Here is an 18,011-nt window from a genome sequence, read left to right as displayed (position 1 = left end):
GTTAATTTTCCCTTCACTGCAGTAGTTTTCAATAACAACAATAGGTTTTAAATATTATAATGTGTTCTAAATACAAAATTGCACTTCTTTGCACATTTTGTTAACAGCAAGACTGAAGCATAGTCTGGACAGGGCCGTCCGCTCATTTGACCAAACGTTTTCTATCGTTTTTTTAGTACCACATTTATTAGCTGGATCTGGCAACGCTGGCCGTTGATGCAACACATCGTAACATATAAAAATATTATAAATAAATGATATATTGTGACATAAACCCGCCATGCTCTCACTAAAAACAGTCTCCCAGCTCTTTAAGCAAACCCTTGCGTGTAAGTTGCAGGCGCGCTTCCTGCTCAGATCCATCCAATCCGTGGACAGTTGACATCGAACCACCTAAACTTTCCTTCATTTGCAGCGGGCAACATAGCAATTGTCAACACAGCCGGTCTTAAGTATTTCGCCCCGCCCATCAAATACAAGAGTAAGTAGCTGCATTCAAGTCTGCACAAGAAGATTAGAGCAATGACCACTTACTTGGAACCCCCAGATGTGGAGCAGCCGGAGAGACCCAAGCTGAGGATCATGGAACGCCAGCCTCAGCTGCCGCCAAACATCCGTCCGCCGAAGATGCAGAAACGCTTGCGATACATGCGCGGTCCGGAGATGGTGCACAACACCCTGCTCCACAAGCAGTACGCAATCGTGGCCACTGGCGGAGGGCGCCTGCGCTGGGGTCACTACGAAATGATGCGTCTGACCATCGGACGCAAGATGAACGTCAACACTATGTTCGCCACATGGCGCATTCCCGCTCCCTGGCAGCCGATCACCAAGAAGGGCCAGGGCCAGCGGATGGGCGGCGGAAAGGGAGCCATCGACCACTACGTGACTCCCATCAAGGCCGGTCGCGTCATTGTCGAAATCGCCGGCAAGTGCGAGTTTGTTGAGGTCAAGCAGTTCCTGCAGCAGGTGGCCAACCAGCTGCCCTTCCAGGCCACCGTCGTTTCCCAGGAGATGCTCGACGAACAGAGCGCCGCCGAGGAGGAGCACGCTCGCCAGAATGAGAACCCATTTACCATGAAGTACGTAATCCAGAACAACCTCAACGGCTGCCACCGTTGGCTCTCGCCCGTGGACCACAAGTGGTTTGGCAAACACCTGTAGACGTACAGGTACAGGTTCAATAAATAAAGAAATCCTTTGTTAATCTGTTATGAAACTGTTTAGTGTTCCGCAAAGTTACTGCCGGGCTTGGGTCAATTAAAAAACTGGCAATATAGAGGCTCGGTCTTACAAACCGCGATCCAGCAGCACCCAATTGTAGAGGAAATAAGAAAAACGCCATGTGAAGGGAAATGTACGAGTTCTATTGCAAACATTTGTTTAATTTTCCATTTCGTTTACGTGGGTAATATGTAATGCATCATATAATATGTTTTGCTTGCCGTTTCGTTCGCATTATAATAAATGTATAATATTATGCATGTATGCGTGTGTGTATGCTTGGTCGCGGGGTGTGGTGTGTGAGCAATAGCCTTCTCCCACGGGCTTCAGTTCTGAAAGCAGAACCTTGACCGGCCGCAGCTAATCCTCGTCTTTGTCAAGTAAAATCAACACCTTCGTTGATCTAGTCAAGTTCGGGTGATCGGGAATCCGTGATTCGGCATCCGGGATGGAATCAAAGCCGGTGGAAGAGGGCTATAGTGCTGGGATGGGGATTCGTGTGTTTTGTGTTTTATGTTCTTGGGGTCGAATGGATGCTCGACCCTTACCCTTAGCTCGGCTCGTCTAACAGTCGGTATCGTACCAGGCAGCCAGGTTGTTGTTGTCATTGGGTGGCGTCGGCATGGCGTCCAAGTCAAAGTTCAATGCACCGGCATCAATCTCGCCGACGTCCATGTCCATGGAATAGGGCGATGTGGGTGCGCCGCTTGGCGGAATGGCGCCGATGTTGCCACCGCCGCCGCCAGCTCCACCATTGCCGGGAGCACCGCCAGCACCGCCGCCGCCCACCGGGCTGCTGATCTCCAGACCTTGCATCGAATCTATTGGTAGAGTATCATATCCTGCGAACAAACGAGATTGGCAAAGAGTGATGGGGAATACTGTGATTAGTAAAGTGGATTCACAATCTCCGCCAGCCATCAACTGGCAGATGGTGTGACACCTTGAGTCCTGCAAAAGTGGATGCATTGCTGTTCGCTGTAATCGGGAACACATTTAAAAAGGTAACTTTTACATCACCCCTATTGGGTCTTCCCCGATTCAAACGAAATGCAGACTCCACTCGTACAGGACGATCCTTGTACATTAACCTAATGTATCAAACAACAAAAATCGGTCGTTGAATGCTGGTTAAAAAAAAACTAAAATACGACACGACATGGACGCGTTATTGTCAATTGGAATTCGTCCTCTTAAATTTGCATGCACACACGGCTTACAAACTATATATAGATATATACACGATAAGATATATGGATTGTGGGTGCCTAAAACTATGCGATTATCGCAGGCTACGTGACATGCAATATGAACCGAACTAAAGTTTATTACTTCTTCTTCGTTGATGTAAAACTTTTAAGATAAAAGCAGTCTAATTGAACTAAACAAAAGAGATTTATACAAAACAATAAATTTGCGAAATTATTAAAGAAACGTACGTGTTTCTTTACCATTTCCGATCCTCTTTCGTAAGGTTGCACTTTGTGGTAATTTGTGGTTGATCGGTGTTCGTGTGTGTGTTTGTGTGTAGTGCAAAAATCTTCAAGCTACGTGTAAAGTCCGGAGAGACTGAGATTCTTTTCCAAATGAGAGAGCAGAGGGAAAAAATCCTTCAAAACACTGACGTTGATCGTTTTTTGTGTCATTTTAACGCAGACATTGTTAGAGAGGAAGAAGCTGATAGATGTAATTGGCGCCTAACGTGGGGCCTCAGTTGTATAAGATTTGGATTTATCGACCAATGTGTGTGCACCGCAATTGGAAACGGGCGGGGGTATGGTTATATTCACTTCCTTCGCATGCAGCCGTGGAGTTCAAGGGTTAACGATATTAGGGGGTAACGAGCAAGGACACAGAGATATTGAGATCGAGCGAGGAAGCTGGGTGGATGGGGGTTTCGCTCACACTGAAGAAATTAAAGTGAGCTTAACGTCTTAGCTTCGATTAACGAGTGCATATTTGAATGATGAACAGACATGATAACGATTAAATGGATGCGGGGTTTTGGGGCGGGGCCCGAGGGTTTTTCGAATTGTCTGAACCTGTAAACGTTTCCGTTGGTCTACTTTTTAGTGGGGTTATGCGGGATTCTTCTTCTTGGGGTGTGGCTCGTGGGGTACGATGGGTACGAGGGTCTCTTCTTACGCATATGACATACATACCTTGCTGATGGAATGCGCGACCTCCGTGCGAACTGTGCACGCTGGGCGGACCTTGTCCGTACAGGCCCTCATATGCTTCTTCTGGTCCAAGCATATCCTGTGATCGATCGAATTCGTGTTTGTTTATCGGTTTATCGGTCGGTTTGCGTGGTATGTGCGTGATCGTACGTGTGTGGTTGTGTGGTGGATGTATTTTTTACAGTTTCGTTTTCATTTATTTGTTGTTGGGATGGATCAGAAGTGAAAAGTTGTTAGGAAAGAAGAAGACACGCGCAAACGCCAGTTTGCAAGTGAATGTGAGCGAGAGGGAAAGAGAGTGGAGTGGGGTGGGGTGGAGTGGTTGTGGTATCGGGGCGGTGAGAGTGAGACAGAGAGTGAGAGTCGCGTTGTTTGATTGTTGTTGTTGGTGAGATTTTGGTGCAGTGATTATCCGTCATTTCGGTTGTTGTTGCGGTTCATTTACCGTTGCAGTTGTGTTTATAGTGATTTTGTTGTTTGGTTTTGTTTTGGTTTTACACACACAAAGTAAACATAAAGGAAAAAAAGAAAAGAACAAAAGTAAAACAAACGTGAATTAATTACAAAATCAAAATTAAACATAAACAAAGATCGCGATGTCGCAGCGAGTATACAAATTGAAATTCATGTAAGTATGTTTCTGGTCGGGTTGTTTTCGGGGGATAAGTGGAGAGGGGAGGGGTTGGGGTGTGTGGTTTGGGGAGGGTATCAAATATGATCAGAACTAATCGGAATCCGTATTTGTAATCGGCGTTCATCTACAGCTACCTACTTATCGACTAACATATACGGTCTATCGATTGGTGGTTTACAAGAAAAGCAAAAAACGGAACGAAATAAACCCAAATAAAATGTAAATTCAAAAATAGGTTATCGAAATCGTAAGCAAGCGATATATAGGTCGATACTTAATATGGATACCATTATATAATGCTTGACTAAAGTAGGTTCTCTACAAATTTACAATTTTATGTACAGATTTCGCTTCTCGCGCTGCATTTCAAATCATATTCAATAGAACACAAGAGGGGCATTTAAAAAGCCGGAATCCCGGAGACGTCGAATTTGCTTAGCCTACTTAGCACGCACCTGCAGATCGGGACCCATGCCCAGGTCGGCACTGGCCCATATGTTGTTGTCCTCGCGCAGCAGCGAGTTGGTCAGCTCTATGGATAGCCGCTTCTTGTAGTCCTGCGGCTTGTCCTCACTCATTCGGAAGAGAACGGCGGCGGCGTATGTGGCCACGCCTTCATTGCGCGAATGCAGTAGATCGGTCAGCGGCCCAGTGGCGCCCTCCTGCTCGATAATCTCGGCGCCCTCCTTGTCAGCGGCGAGCTCACAAAGAACACCAGCAGCCACGCGCTAAAGTACAAAGGTATAGTTTCATCATAGCATACATAAATGCCAACAAAATAAACTTCAATCCCACCTGTATGTTCTCGATTTCGTTGAACAGCAATCGAACAAAGATCGGTATTACCGACTGCTGGCGTATGAGTGCCCGGTTGTGGGACTCACGGGCCAGGATATGTAGCGCCCCCACCGTGCCCTCGACAATCTCTTCCATACGAACGCCGTCAGCGTATGCGGACGGCTGCTGTGAGCCTGTGGTGGCTATCGAGGAACGTTGCTGCAAGGGTAATGGTATATTGGGATTATTTATATTCGAACCAAATATTACTTTTACTACTGCTACTACTCACCCTCTCTGTGTCTTGGAAGGCGCGCATTAGCAGCCGCACCAGATGGTGGATGGCCCCGTGCTCCCGCAACGGGGCGTGATTGGCCGGACAGAGGGCCAAATTGCGTATGAGCCCAATGACGGCCTTGATCAAGGGCCAGCGTGATGGTGGATGCAGAAGCTTCACAATCACCGATAGCCCGTAGTTAAGACGCACGGCATTCTGGGCCAGCTCCGAGTCCACATGACGCGAGGTCAAGTGACGCAGGGCACAAACGGCCGGCTCGGTAATCTCTTCGCGATCTCCGGCATTGATAATAGTACGGACGAGGGCGTCCACACCGCCCACCTGGCAAACGGTGGCCTTGTTGCGCTGATTGTTGCACGTCAGATTTGAGAGGATACCGGCGGCACAGGTGACCACGTTGACATCGGTCGAGCCCAGAACCTGGACGAGAGATTGGAGCAAAGCTTCGAGGCCCTCCACCTTAGTGGCTGCATCCGACAGATTGCGGAGCGTCCACAAACAGTTTTGCACAAGGCGCGGCGACATGTTACCCAAGTGCATAGCCAGCGCCTGCATTCCACCGGCATCCACGATGGCCGGCTTGTTGCTGGAGCAAACGGAAAGCACTTTCAGTACACGCGAAGTGGTCCACAGTAGCTTCTCGTAGTCGTAGGAGCGCATGATGCGCACCAGTTCGTTCGGCCCGCCGGAGGCAAGGATTATTAACTTGCTCTCCTGGTTACCATAGGCCAGAATTTGCAGGCAATCTGTGACGATAGCCAGAAACTTGACGTTGTTTCGTTGCAGCAGCGTAACCATCTTCTGAAGCCCACCGGCCAGGCGCACAGCCATCTTGGATCCATCCTGGTGGAGCAGCAGATTGTGCAGCGTGGTAATTGCATAGAACAGCACACTCTCCACTGGCGAGGAGAGCAACTTGACAAGAGCCGGAATGCCGCCACTCTTGAAGATGGCCAGCAGACCCTGGCGATGGTGTGATAAGTTGTGCAGCGTTCCTACCGCTGCCTTGGTGCTCTCCAGATCGTTGCTGTTAGAGATGGCACGCACCAAAGCGGCCACCATCTGTGGGCTGTTCATTATGGCGTGGCGCGAGGCCTCCTTCTTGGACAGCTGGTGGACCATCATGGCGGCCTGGGAAACTACCACCTGATCCTCATCGTTCAGCAGCTTGATTAACTCGGGTATGGCCCTGGTTGCCAGTTCAGCATCGTCCTGGTAGTTGATCAGATTGACCACCGCGTGCTTCAGCATTTGCGACGGCTCCGAAAGACGTTGCACGGCCGTCGGCTGTTGTGGATCAAACTGAGTGGAGGGAATCTCGATGCCCTCCTCCAGGGTTTCCGGAAACATGGCAGCACGGACACGTTGGGAGCGAGTCTGGCTGAGCTGCTGGTTCATATCGTCCACTTGGTCTTGTGTGAAATTCTGCGGGAAACCGGTGTCCAGGTCGAACATGAGCGGATCTCCCTCCATCTCCTCGTCCTCCTTGCCAGACAGCGATGGCACCTGGGTCACGGCACCCGAGTGGATGCCGGAGTCGCCCAAGTATGAGTTCTGCTGCCACATTAGGGTCTGCTCCTTGGCGGACACCATCGGCGGCAGATCAGGTGGATTGTATTGATTATTATGCGACACTGCAAAAAGTTGATTGAGAAATGTTTTAGAGCGGATGGGCAAAAAAATATACAGTCGAGCTTTGCTAACTCGAATCACCGTTGCGTTTCCATCTAACCATTTGCAGCCCAACATAATCGTGTTAAAAGACCCCAAAAAAGCGGAAATTAAGTGTAAGAATAATCCTTGTGTGTTCTTTTTAAACCTGTTTACATCTGTCTATACATTCATGATAACTTTCCTTTCTTAAAACCTTTTGAAGTGGAAAAATGGCACAGGAGAATGGAAAACTGAGTGCAGCACAGCATCCACATATAATGCATCGAATTCGGATGCGGGGATGCACACGCTTTAACCCTCTGCAACCCATTTGCATGCCTTCTCCTTAAAGGATGGCCAAATGGGAAACGACAGCGACTGACAGCAAAGTGAGCAGCATCCCAACAGCCGCCGCAAAAAATGCAAAGAGGAAAACTTTGAAGCGTGACAAATTGAACGCTGCAGGATATTCCCACAAAGTTCAGGGCGCTGGGCAGAATGGGTTTCGTGCGGGGGTCAGATCCTCACACATGAGAGGGTACTGGCAAAGGGATTTGTGGGCGTTTTGTTTGCCACTTCAGTCTTAATTATGCCGTTCCAGGCCCAGCTTTTCGCCTTTGTTGTTTTACTTATGCGCGGACACAGCACGGCCACGCCCCTTCTGTATTCTGCATTCGTAATTTCAAACTTCACTGCTCTTCGCCAACCACTCTTTAATACTACAGTCAAATCTCAATAGATCGAACAAGGTGCTGACTGATTAATGTGACTCCCTTAAATGGAATTACTGAACATCAGCAATAAAACACACTGCTAACCTATGGACCAGCTTCTTCAATAAGATGTGTTCACCAAAAAGGTTTAGCAACGCAGTTTATGAACCTTGTTCGCTATACGCACATGCGACTGTAATCCCATTTCGTTTCATTTCCCAAATCGATTAAGCGCTTTTTCTTCGCAGTATCCCTCGAGTGGGCCACGCACTTGAATGGAGTGCTGCTGAAATGGAGGGAGCGGGGGCGCTGAGCCTTTAATTGCAAGTTGCCGCTTACTAATTAAATTGTGCACAGCAGCAGCGCCAGAAAAAAGCAAAGGCAAAAGCATAAGCCAAGGAAAATGTGCAGCCAACTCGAGTGCGAGTTCGGAAGACGGAGAACGAGAACAAGGTCCTGCAGAAGAGCAAGGAGCGAGGGAGAGTGGGTATGGCATGGGTTGGAGTGCCACGTGCAAGTACACGAGTCCTCGAATGTGTGTGTGCGTAAGTGGGTGGATGAGGGAGGGAATGGAGTTTCAAAGGATTGCGAGCAGCGGCCTACGAAAGGGGATTTCGGGGTTGTATAGTAATTAGTTGGAAACTAAATGAACTGAATATTTAATAGTGGTTGAATTGAAAGGCCACTTCCTAAATGGCTTTGAACTGTGCACTACTGCAGTACTAGTATGAGTATATTGACATTCCTCGACTTTCTTTGGCAAAAGTGATGGGAATTCAATGAATCAGCAAGACAAAATTCATTTGCTAGGTCCTCCCCTTCGATGAAGTCCTTTCCTGCGCCTCTGAGTTCCTCACCAACGCACCCTGCAAATCAAGTGGCAAAACGGAGTGCGGCGGCGGGAGTCAACACAGAATCTTCTTTCCCACTCAGTTTGCTGCGTCAACGAAAAATTGTAAATTTCAAACTCCCAAGGAGATGGAAACGCTATTTCTGATGACTCGGATAAGAGCACAGCGTGCTGGTGGTTGATAGCCCAACAGAAAAAAGATCATCAAGCATTACAAGTATGTTGATGTACACAAATTATTCGTCTGGGGTGGATGAATATAGTTGTTACCCTATATACCGCCGAGAGCTAACGAAGGGAGCATCACAAACAAATGGCAAAAGCAAATACTTTATGTCACATTTGCCAAATTTGTCAAAAACAAGCATCGCTTCCTCAATTATCTTTGGAGAGGGGTTGTTATTGTATTGCGATACGGGTGTAATTGTTTTTCAGGAACAATGCGCTGTTGCATCCCCTTCATAGGGCCATGTATTTTGACTATTTATCCCAAATGTTATAGACTCCAAAGCTTCCATGACGTAAATGCGTCTATTGAAACGGCATATCATCTCTAATTTTATGAAATCGGATCCTGTATTCAACTGAATTTGTATAGGGTATGCAAAGAGCCCAAACTGGAACACGCTGATACACAGTTTACTTGGATGCTTTTTGAATACGCCCTGGAAGCTGGGAACGGGAAGAGTACCGCTGCTGGAAATACTTACTGGTTCGATTCTGGGCTGGCATGTAACTCATCTTGGTGATTGAGGCGCTTTACACCACACCTGCAAGAAAGAGACGGAAAGTATATGAGTAATGTGCTGGACAGTTAACATGGAGTTCGTGTGTGTTGCGGATGGAGACCACGAAACTACAGTAAATTGGGGGGCTCGAAAAGAAGGGCTTCGTGTGTTTGCAGACTGCTCCACAGACGCTGGTATCGCCTGCTAGTCACTTATTCTAGTTGTTGTTTTTTCTTAAACTCATTTCCGCTTTGAGATGCCGCAGCATAATACGAAATATGCTGCGTATACCAAACAAACGCACTAACACACTCTCAAGCAGGTAGAACGGGTATTTGTGAGTGTGTGAGCGTGTGTGTCTACCTGCCGAAGACTTTGGCCACGAACCTTGAGTTATTTAATTACTTTGTTTAGCACTCTTTCAAATCTCATGCACTCAAACAAAAAGGATTTTTCACTTCTCTTGAAAAAGGCGCAGCGGAAAATACGACCGACCAGCACGCTCGTTTAAACGGAACAGAATCGAGATGCCGAGAGCGCAAAGCAAAGCAAAGCACTTGCAACACGACGCGTGCGGAGAGCGGGAAAGGGACTGGGAGAGGGAGAGAAAGTAAAGGGCCGCGGCAGTGCAGCATACAAATGCAGTGCTGCGCAGAGTTGCCACACATCCGAATAATTGTGCATACACACACACACACTCGCGGAGGCAGCTCAGAAAGAATCCCAACTCCATTTCAGTTGTCGATTAGATAAAACACCTAACGATAAGCCTGCCTTTAGTTTCGAGGAAAACGATTTCCTGTCTGCGGCATTGTTTACATTCCAGCGAGCAACAAAACAAGCGCCCGATTTACGGGGGAGAATACATAAAAATGCCGTTTGTGTGTATCCAGCTCTCACACACACAAGCGCACATCCAGCAAACCCCTGCCCGCCCCCGCGCCTACTTGTTTGCCCTGGCTTTCCAGCTTTCATATTACACAGAAAATTCGTATTTCCAAACAGATCCACTGCCGACTTTCAGTACTCACCGCGTCCAAGGAATTTAAGTCTGCTTTAGAGCAGGATTTATTTATTTAAAACGCTATGAGAAACAAAATAACAACGAATTGTCTGCTCAAGAAAAACTGTGTATATGGCGACGAAACCCAACTAGCGATGGCCTGCTGCTGCCCCGATAACTCGATATTCGCTGTTCGATAGACCAAAGGAATGTTTCAAATTTTTTTACTTCTAAGAACACAGAAATCTCGAAATATTTGTATGGTATTTTATCCATACGAAATCCAATACAGAATATTTTTTATGCGAATTTTTTTTTGACAATGCGAATGTATTTTTTGTCCAGCCTCATCCTTATTATCTCGAACTCACTGTTTATCTTGTATAAACATTTACCAACACAAGCACCTGATTGTACATGTGGGTGTATGACAACACAGGTAAATGCAAAAACTATTGTTTCTCAGCGTCGAATTGTAAAAATGTGTATTACTTCAATATTACTCACCGCGTCAGAAGTAAATTTGGCTGCTCAAAGGCAGGATCACGCACTTTTAACGCACTTAAATATTTAAATACGACAAAATCCCCCGACTACGAAAACTGTGTATATGAGCGAAGAACAGATAACCGATAACTTCTCTACCGCCGGTGGCTGCCAACTCGTTTAAAAATAGAACATGGCGCACTTTTTGAATTTTCAAAAGTATTCAAACACTGGTCTTTAATCTGTTAATACCTATATTAGTTGGGCAAGTAATATTGGCTTATGTAGTCGTAGAAGTAGGTTCATTGGTTATGGTCAGAGAGGATGGCGGAGGATCGACGGCCTTCCGTTGATCCCTAAAGAATTTGACCCATGCGTTCTTGTTGAGCTCCATTCCATCACAAAGCCCATACACCTGGGTAAAGCCAAAATAAGCAGCAACAGCTGCGACACCGAAGAGGGGAACCATTATAGCTAGTCCTCCCAGGCAGGCGAAGAACACCATGGACACGATGGTTAAGAGTGTGCCTGAAAAAAGGCTATTAGAGCGTGATCTCAAGCTAATACTACCAAACGCACCTTCTAGTACTAGCAAACCAGTAAATGTCATAACCATGGTGGCTATTCCAAAGCCAAATATTATGAGGAAGGGCAGCATGAATACAAGACCACCAGCTAGCAGGCAGATGGCAACATGGGGATTCCGGGTGCACCAGGCCGCAATGGCCTCCAGGAAATCATTTCCACCTAGCTCGGACATCACAAATTCTGCCAGGCGGCGCAATTGAAGCCCTACAAGATGGAAACATTATGAGAAAGACAATTTGAAAGCATTAACTTAAATCATAACAGTCTGAGGTACTCTCAAAATTAGCGGTGTGATACACAAACAGGTTTACAACCGTACAAAGCAGTTACATATAACTGATTTTGGCAATTAGCAATTAAGCGCTTTTACAGATGGTACTTTAACTGCGGGACATACATGACCTGTAGAGAGTCTGGAGCAAGCTCTCTAGGAACTGGTCGCCAGTGAGGATTCCTGCCCCAAGATCGTCTGGGCCTTGTACCTTTGCGTGCTCCGGTTTGCTCTCAGTTCCTGATCCCGCAGACTTCTTGGCGTTTGCTTCCTTGGCTGCTTTGCGAGCCTTATTCGAGTGAGCCTGCAAAGTCGATCAAATCAGATCAATAATTAATATTACGTGACGTAAAGAACATTAGTGATTAGGTGCCGGCTGGCGCTGAGTCCGTGAAACGCGACCTTTGACTTGCGATGCCGATTCCGGCCGAATTCTACGGATTCTACGGATTCCGCCGAAGCCGCCGGAACTCCAACTTCACACACACACACACCCACACCCACCATGTTGCGTGGCTACTGCGAAAATCTCAGGCGGCTGCTGTGCTCATTACCGGAGAAGGAGTCTGCTCCAGGTTCATTCGCCTGGTTGAAGCAACAGTAAATGAAAACAATATAAATAAACAAAAAATAATCGACGTCGCAGCCCTCAAAACAAAATCATCGAGGCAGAGTTGCCATCCTTTTCACTAAATTCGAATTAGACAAAATGCGTTTTTTCAATAACGATCTAAAGTGGTTGAAATGTGCATTTTAATCATAATTGAATTGTTGTAAGCAAATATAAACACTAAACTGCACTCATATTAAAAAAAAGTTTGGAAATTTATAATGTCGGTCAGCGTAGGACATTTTTTAGGCGCAAGATTAGTGAAGCAGGAATCTGAGTCCGTTAAAAGGAGGTCGCGCCGTAATCCTCTCCGCGATCAAGCGCTCCCCGTGAACAGTCATGCCGCAGCGCAGTTTCTTTGCATGCAGGAAGTTCAGATCAGCGGCCCGCTCTCCAGTTTTGAGCGGCAACCATCCGTACACCTGCGATTCCAGGAGGGGAACCGCCTTTGCGAGCTGCCTTTGACGCTCCACATGCTTCTCGGGCCATGTGTGTCGTAGGTACCTTAAGGTATCCGCCGGCTGGCGTTGCTCGTACTGGGCGTAAAACTTCCGGGTCAGCGGATAAACTGGAAGTCAGGAAAAGATCTCATCATTTGGGGCATTGCCAGAGCTCGAAGACCAAGCGGTAGTGAAACAAAATTTAAAAATAAAGATTCACTTGAAATATGATATACCAACTTAACCATACCTTGACCCACTGGAACAAAGTTTTCGTAAAGCCGGATGGATCTGTTGGATCTTTGGATCAGCTCCTTTTCGAAGTCATAGGGCAGCGGTCGGGGATCGCCCTCGCGATGATCCTGTGCGTCGCCATTCTCCTCGCCCTCGTCGGTGGTTTCGAGTCCCGGTTTCATGCTCCCCCACGTTTACTTTCCTGCTCCCCGAAGGAGAGCTCTGTTTACGGAATTCCAGGCAATCCGTCCGCAACGCGTGGCGTGCTCGCTTCGTTTGACTGGCTGCGGACTACGCTGCAGCAAGGACACCTGTCCGTCCGCCCGACAATCCGTTTGCCTGCCGCCTTCTGCCTGCTGACTGCCTGGCTGTCTTTTCGTTTTGGCAGCAACTTGTACTCATTAAAGTTTTCCCATTGTTGCTGCATGGCAGGCAACGTTACCAATACTGTACACGCATCCCCACGACGCAACCCACGGAGCCCAAGGAGCCCGAGCTTCTGCTCCCAACTTCCAACCTTCCAACTCCCGGGGGTGTCGATGGTGTAGTGGTGTGACCCACAATCACAGTTTTGCCAACGTCAGAGGCGCCTGTCGGGCGGATTTCCCCTGCAGTTGCTGTGGGCTGTCCACGATGTGTGCGATTGGGTCAGGAGAAAGTGAAAGGAAGTCAGCCAGTGATGAGACGGTGCACGGGTACTATTCAAGATTCCACTGGGTTGAAGTATATCCAATAACCAAGAGTACCGAAGATGAAAGTCGCTAGTTTCTCCACACACCAAAGTTCAGCGATTGAGAATTATTTGGGATTGGGAATTATCTCGCTACGATATGGGCTTACTATGCCTTCGCATCACTGCTTCCAACACCCAAAGGTTGGCTCCATTCATGTCGTTGGCGTAATTTGGTACAAGCCCGAAACCCGAATCCTTGAAGTAAACACCAATATCCCAAAATAAACCCATTCGAGCGATTGCCTTTGCGTGTCCAAACAATCGCAGCCACAAAATTATCTAGAGGTGGAGGAGGAGTTGGCCACCACATCCGGCACTTGGCCGCCGCAATTCTCAACGTTCGTTTCGGGTTGTGCAACTCTCTCGATGTCGTCAATTTCAGCCTAATCGAATCTAATTGAATGCATAAATACGGAAATAAATCAATTTAATTACAATACAGCCAACAACAGTCAACAGTCATCGCAAATAGTTTACACGCACACAAACAGTCGAACCATAAATACGATTATTATAGTATATAAATTTCTTTAAGCCTTGGTAATGTATTGAGAAAACCTCAAAAAGTTGTCGGTTTATATGCTAAATAAATTAATTGCCGGGCACAAGTAGAACCACTTGAGCTTTGGCACGCTAGAGGGGTATTCGCACTTGATCGTAAACTTTAATTTCTGAGGTGGGTACTCTTAGGTAGTCCTATGCTAACTAAGCTATTACACATCGCTGCTAAGATTTGGAATAACATGATTGTTCAAGAAGTTTAACTCACAGAGAATGGTATGCTGGTATGGTATGGTATTTGTATTTAGACTACAATTCAAACAAAAATGCAAGTCCAGTTGTAAATCGTAAAAAAAAAAACTAAGAGTTATGTCCAGCACTACAAATATCATGATCGGTAACATTCTAGAGAACCGTATGAGATGATGGTTCTCCAAGTGAATTGAGGTAAATTTGTTGCAAGACCCATTTTTCAATGGCCAATGATTGTGACCTAGAAATCATCGGAAGTAGTGCAATTGAAAATAAAATAAAATCCGCGTAAGACTTATCTACATACATATACGGTTGCCCAGTCACCAGAGCGAATACCCCTAAGTAACTAAATACATATCTACAGATCAGTCGTGTTTAGCTTTAGTGAGGTGCTTGCAAAGCTACAGTGCTTCCGGATAAAAGTCCCGATAAGCGAATCCCTCAATGTACTCCGGCCGGTGGCAGGCGAACAGATGGTGGGGCAACTCCTTGTGGGCGTGCTTCTCCAGTGCCTTGCGCGTCTTTTCCAGCAGCACGGCCTCGTCAAACTTGACCCGCTGCACGGTGGTCTTCCGCAGGATGGTCTGCACAAACTGCGACCACACGGAGCCCGACTCCTCTTGTACCAATCCAGAGCCGTTTTCGGCAAGCTTTCCTTTTTGAATTTGTGTCGACTGCTTCGCTTCCTGGCTCGGCTCCTGCTGCTGTGCCTTCGCCGCTATCTGGGCTTGGGTTTGAGCGTAAACTGTGGACGCATCTGCTTTGGGGGTCTGAGAGTCCGCAGTGGCTTCTGTCTTCTTGGGTGGCGGAATGTCCTGCATGAGCGTCTGCAATCGGTCCACTGTCTCCGCCATTCGTTTCCGAAAGTCCACTATTCGACGGGCGTAGCTGAAGAGGGCTCGCTCCTCCGCCAACTTAAGTGGCCTTTTCCGTGCTTCCTGACTTAGTTCGGCGGCTTCCAACAGTGGGTGAATGCGTACGCCGGCCTCCGAAGTGCCACTGAGGTAGATTCGGATAGCGAATTCCTGCATGGCCGTAGTATTGACCATGGCTATGGCATAAGCATTACGTGCTTTCAGAATAACCTCTCGTATATTAGCCAACTGGGGCGAGGAGGCATTGGACACATTAGTTTCAAGATCTTGCGGATTCATATGCTCCAAGTGAGCCGACTTATCCAGGCTGTCCAGCACCTCAGTCAAATGACTGGGTATCCGGGCACTGTCCGCCTGGAATGTTAGCAAGCCCAATCCTTGAATCAGTCGGATGTTGGCCGCATATTGCTGCTCCAGTTCGTACAGCTGCCAAAGGGACCTCATTCGAGACTCATACTCTTTCTGGGCACCTATGCCCAGTACACTACTCATATTAGTATCGTACATTTGCAGGCCCCGTATAAAGGCCACATCCATGGTATAGTTGGCCATGAAGGTCCTTACATAGTTAAGCGCTTCGGAGGAGCTTGCAAAATTCTCCCGTCGCTGCGCAAAGAATTCATCCAGATCGCTGACGGTCAACTGGTTTCGTGCCACCACGTTTCTGTGCAGACTCTCGTTTAGCTCCCGCTCCTCGCGTATCTGCTCGAAGTTGCTCACCAGCAGATCGCCGGCGGGCTGTTGAAACTCGTCGAACACCTCGATATCTACGGCCATAGTAGTGCTTGTGCCGGATTGGTCGCGTCCCTGCTCTTTTCCAGATTCCTGCGCCTGCTCATTCTCCTGCTCCTTGTTATAAAAGTCGTGGTTCTCTGCGTGACACTGGGGCACCCACTGTTCCTGAGCAGCTACCTGACGCTTTTTGCTCCTCTCCAATATTGCCCGTGGACTAAAGCGCTGTAGATCCAGGGAGGTGTAAATGTCCTCGTTGTGGGCGTGGCAACAGTGGAGGGCTGACATGTCCATGGGATGAGCCTCGGTGTTGAATATGTAAGCCCCAGCCTGAACCACGCACACATCATCCTCGGTGGACAGCAGCTCGCCCCCAGACCCATCGTTGTGCAGGAAGTTTTCCTCGTCAAACAGCAGATAAAGATACTTGCTTGTTTCCGCCAGGAAGAATGACTCCATGCGATTCTCCTTTTCATGGGTGACAACATTGCGAATCTGGAAAATGAAGCAACAAGAATTACAGTTTAAAATCCTTGGATAGCTTGTTCACAAAACTTCTTACCGTTGCATATCCGCATTTGGTTTTAGCACTGAACTCCAAGGTCTCTAGCATGTGCTCACCAAACTCCAGGAGATACTCATTGCCTGTGGCTCGGTAGAGATACATAGCTGACTCGATCAGCTCCGGTCGCAGGGGGTACACCTCCCGATTCGGCGATGCCTCTCCAGCAGCGATGTTATAAAACTCTGGCAGGAAGCCGTACTTCTTCCAGACGCCAATGTACCTTGAGATGGTGCGCAAGGCCGGCTCCGTGTCGCCAATTATGCTCAGGATGCCGGGCCAAAACGCCTCCAGGGACTGAAAGACGGGAAGGGTGACGTGGCCTTTGTTCATGCCTACCCACACGTACCAGTCCTCCTTGCGCATGTACTTATCAATAGCCGCACGAGCCTCGTGAAATAGCTCCAATAGTTCCGGCCTATTGAGCAGGACAGATGCCTTTACCAGGTATTCAAAAAGCGAATCCACGCCTGCTCCGATTCCAGAGTCTAAGGCGGTCCAACGACCGCTCTGCACGTCGATGTGATTGCCAAAGAGCCCAATGGGCGAGCGATATGCCCATAGAGCATGCACCGCCTGCATAGCAACCTCCTCGTAAATGCTGTTCCCGGTTAACCGGCTCAGGGTGCCAAATTCGATAAGGAATGTCCCCACGCCGGCAGTACACGTTACGGAGGTCTCCCCCTTGGGCACGCCATAGCGCAGGTTGACCGTGCCATAGGGCATCCCCGTGTTCGTGACAAAGGCTGGCAGCAAACGTCGGGCCACATCCTCCGCCAGTCGGAGCAGAGGTCCCTTGCAGGGCCATCCTTGCTCTAGCTCTACGCCAGCCCGCTTGGAGAGCAGATGCGCGGACAGCAGTCCGCCCACGATGCGGATGTTCGTCTCGAACACGGACACGTTGATGTCCCGGTCGAAATCCATCTTCTCCTCGAGCAGTCGGGCCGCGCGCCGGAATTCCGTGAAATTACCCATTGTGGCCAGCGTGTCCAGGGCGTCGATCAGGGTCAGGGAGTAGCTGCCCCAAGTGTCGTGGCCGTCGCAGGTCAGGGGACGGAGCTCATCGTAGTTGGAGGCGTGGCGCAAGTAACCATCGTAGGCGTGCTGGAACATGCGGCGCACATCCTCCCTGCAAATTGCAGCGCTCGTTAGGATTAGTATGTCCGAGTGAAGCTCGAGACAAGACCCACCTCAGTTCCAACTTTCTTGCCTTCGAATACTGCTTCTGGCCGCTGACACCGCCGGTGGACAGCAGGAGGAGGAGTCCCGCGCAGATGAGGGTGCATTTATAGCCGGTGTTTCGGGTTTGCTGCTGCATCGTGGGACCGTCAATTAATCAGGGCCGCTAATTCAATTATGGGCATGGTCAGTGTTCCATAGCCAGCGTGGATGTGGGATGTGTGGAAGTCAAATGCGGCTACGTTGTCGCAAAATCACAACAAGGGCTGTTTCGGAGGTGGCTTCGACCGGCGAATACCCTTCGCATTGCCTTTTGTTGAGTGCTTTTTACGGAAGGTCTAGAGAAGCAAACGGGCAAAAGAGCACAAGCCAAAGTGCTTTTTTAAGCTAACATCGAAAAACGAATATGTTAGCAAACACTGTGTTCTACGCCCGTACTTAAGTACGTAAATTTCACCCACAAGCCGCCAACAATCGGATATGCC

At 48.2% G+C, this 18,011-nt stretch overlaps 5 protein-coding genes across 9 annotated transcripts; 1 reads left to right on the top strand and 4 right to left on the bottom strand.

Moving 5' to 3' along the window:
• Nucleotides 1-101: 101 nt before the first annotated feature.
• Nucleotides 102-1,356, top strand: LOC122623407 (39S ribosomal protein L16, mitochondrial). Of its 2 annotated transcripts, XM_043802558.1 has the most exons (4): nt 105-329; nt 416-481; nt 548-1,172; nt 1,228-1,356. In XM_043802558.1, exons 1-3 carry the CDS (start codon nt 281-283, stop codon nt 1,162-1,164), a joined length of 732 nt encoding a protein of 243 aa, XP_043658493.1. In that variant the 5' UTR covers nt 105-280; the 3' UTR covers nt 1,165-1,172; nt 1,228-1,356. The 2 variants fall into 2 exon arrangements, with proteins under 2 accessions (XP_043658492.1, XP_043658493.1); XM_043802557.1 differs by lacking the exon at nt 1,228-1,356 and having other exon boundaries at nt 102-329; nt 548-1,219.
• Nucleotides 1,347-10,692, bottom strand: LOC122623406 (armadillo segment polarity protein). Of its 4 annotated transcripts, none has more exons than XM_043802554.1 (7): nt 10,568-10,692; nt 9,040-9,099; nt 5,108-6,747; nt 4,834-5,034; nt 4,494-4,766; nt 3,387-3,483; nt 1,347-2,066 (listed from the first exon to the last, which is right to left on the bottom strand). In XM_043802554.1, the coding sequence occupies exons 2-7, from the start codon at nt 9,068-9,070 to the stop codon at nt 1,789-1,791; spliced, it is 2,520 nt and encodes an 839-aa protein (XP_043658489.1). In that variant the 5' UTR covers nt 9,071-9,099; nt 10,568-10,692; the 3' UTR covers nt 1,347-1,788. The 4 variants fall into 4 exon arrangements, with proteins under 4 accessions (XP_043658489.1, XP_043658488.1, XP_043658490.1 ...); XM_043802553.1 differs by lacking the exon at nt 10,568-10,692 and adding an exon at nt 10,089-10,235; XM_043802555.1 differs by lacking the exon at nt 10,568-10,692 and adding an exon at nt 9,445-9,599.
• Nucleotides 10,693-10,782: 90 nt separating this feature from the next.
• LOC122624549 lies at nt 10,783-12,044 on the bottom strand. Its single transcript, XM_043804185.1, has 4 exons — nt 11,910-12,044; nt 11,532-11,709; nt 11,126-11,338; nt 10,783-11,074 (listed from the first exon to the last, which is right to left on the bottom strand). Exons 1-4 carry the CDS (start codon nt 11,910-11,912, stop codon nt 10,827-10,829), a joined length of 642 nt encoding a protein of 213 aa, XP_043660120.1. The 5' UTR covers nt 11,913-12,044; the 3' UTR covers nt 10,783-10,826.
• A 178-nt stretch (nt 12,045-12,222) lies between these two features.
• On the bottom strand, nt 12,223-13,179 carry LOC122624725. Its single transcript, XM_043804409.1, has 2 exons — nt 12,706-13,179; nt 12,223-12,583 (listed from the first exon to the last, which is right to left on the bottom strand). Exons 1-2 carry the CDS (start codon nt 12,869-12,871, stop codon nt 12,273-12,275), a joined length of 477 nt encoding a protein of 158 aa, XP_043660344.1. The 5' UTR covers nt 12,872-13,179; the 3' UTR covers nt 12,223-12,272.
• Nucleotides 13,180-13,832: 653 nt separating this feature from the next.
• On the bottom strand, nt 13,833-17,969 carry LOC122624936 (ER degradation-enhancing alpha-mannosidase-like protein 2). The gene is made up of 3 exons (XM_043804716.1): nt 17,538-17,969; nt 16,348-17,476; nt 13,833-16,280 (listed from the first exon to the last, which is right to left on the bottom strand). The coding sequence occupies exons 1-3, from the start codon at nt 17,663-17,665 to the stop codon at nt 14,580-14,582; spliced, it is 2,958 nt and encodes a 985-aa protein (XP_043660651.1). The 5' UTR covers nt 17,666-17,969; the 3' UTR covers nt 13,833-14,579.
• Between the last annotated feature and the right edge of the window lie 42 nt (nt 17,970-18,011).

Source organism: Drosophila teissieri, chromosome X, assembly GCF_016746235.2.
Source record: "Drosophila teissieri strain GT53w chromosome X, Prin_Dtei_1.1, whole genome shotgun sequence".
NCBI classification, from domain to species: domain Eukaryota; kingdom Metazoa; phylum Arthropoda; class Insecta; order Diptera; family Drosophilidae; genus Drosophila; species Drosophila teissieri.
Note: the sequence above shows the minus strand (reverse complement) of the source record. Positions and strands in the feature narration are given on the sequence as shown.

Bases quoted from the DNA above. Each gene is read 5' to 3' on its own strand.
- LOC122624936 (XM_043804716.1), bottom strand. From the start codon at position 17,665: ATGCAGCAGCAAACCCGAAACACCGGCTATAAATGCACCCTCATCTGC. The intron at 17,477-17,537 runs GTGGGTCTTGTC...TGCAATTTGCAG, and splicing joins GCAAGAAAGTTGGAACTGAG to GGAGGATGTGCGCCGCATGT. The intron at 16,281-16,347 runs GTAAGAAGTTTT...TTCATTTTCCAG, and splicing joins CCAAATGCGGATATGCAACG to ATTCGCAATGTTGTCACCCA.
- LOC122624725 (XM_043804409.1), bottom strand. From the start codon at position 12,871: ATGAAACCGGGACTCGAAACCACCGACGAGGGCGAGGAGAATGGCGAC. The intron at 12,584-12,705 runs GTATGGTTAAGT...CCTGACTTCCAG, and splicing joins CTTTGTTCCAGTGGGTCAAG to TTTATCCGCTGACCCGGAAG.
- LOC122624549 (XM_043804185.1), bottom strand. The intron at 11,339-11,531 runs GTATGTCCCGCA...TCCATCTTGTAG, and splicing joins CCAGACTCTCTACAGGTCAT to GGCTTCAATTGCGCCGCCTG. The intron at 11,075-11,125 runs GTGCGTTTGGTA...GCCTTTTTTCAG, and splicing joins TGGTTTGCTAGTACTAGAAG to GCACACTCTTAACCATCGTG.
- LOC122623406 (XM_043802554.1), bottom strand. From the start codon at position 9,070: ATGAGTTACATGCCAGCCCAGAATCGAACCA. The intron at 3,484-4,493 runs GTGCGTGCTAAG...GATCGATCACAG, and splicing joins GCATGGGTCCCGATCTGCAG to GATATGCTTGGACCAGAAGA. The intron at 2,067-3,386 runs GTATGTATGTCA...GTTTGTTCGCAG, and splicing joins TCGCGCATTCCATCAGCAAG to GATATGATACTCTACCAATA.
- LOC122623407 (XM_043802558.1), top strand. From the start codon at position 281: ATGCTCTCACTAAAAACAGTCTCCCAGCTCTTTAAGCAAACCCTTGCG. The intron at 330-415 runs GTAAGTTGCAGG...CTTCATTTGCAG, and splicing joins CTTTAAGCAAACCCTTGCGT to CGGGCAACATAGCAATTGTC. The intron at 482-547 runs GTAAGTAGCTGC...TGGAACCCCCAG, and splicing joins CCCGCCCATCAAATACAAGA to ATGTGGAGCAGCCGGAGAGA.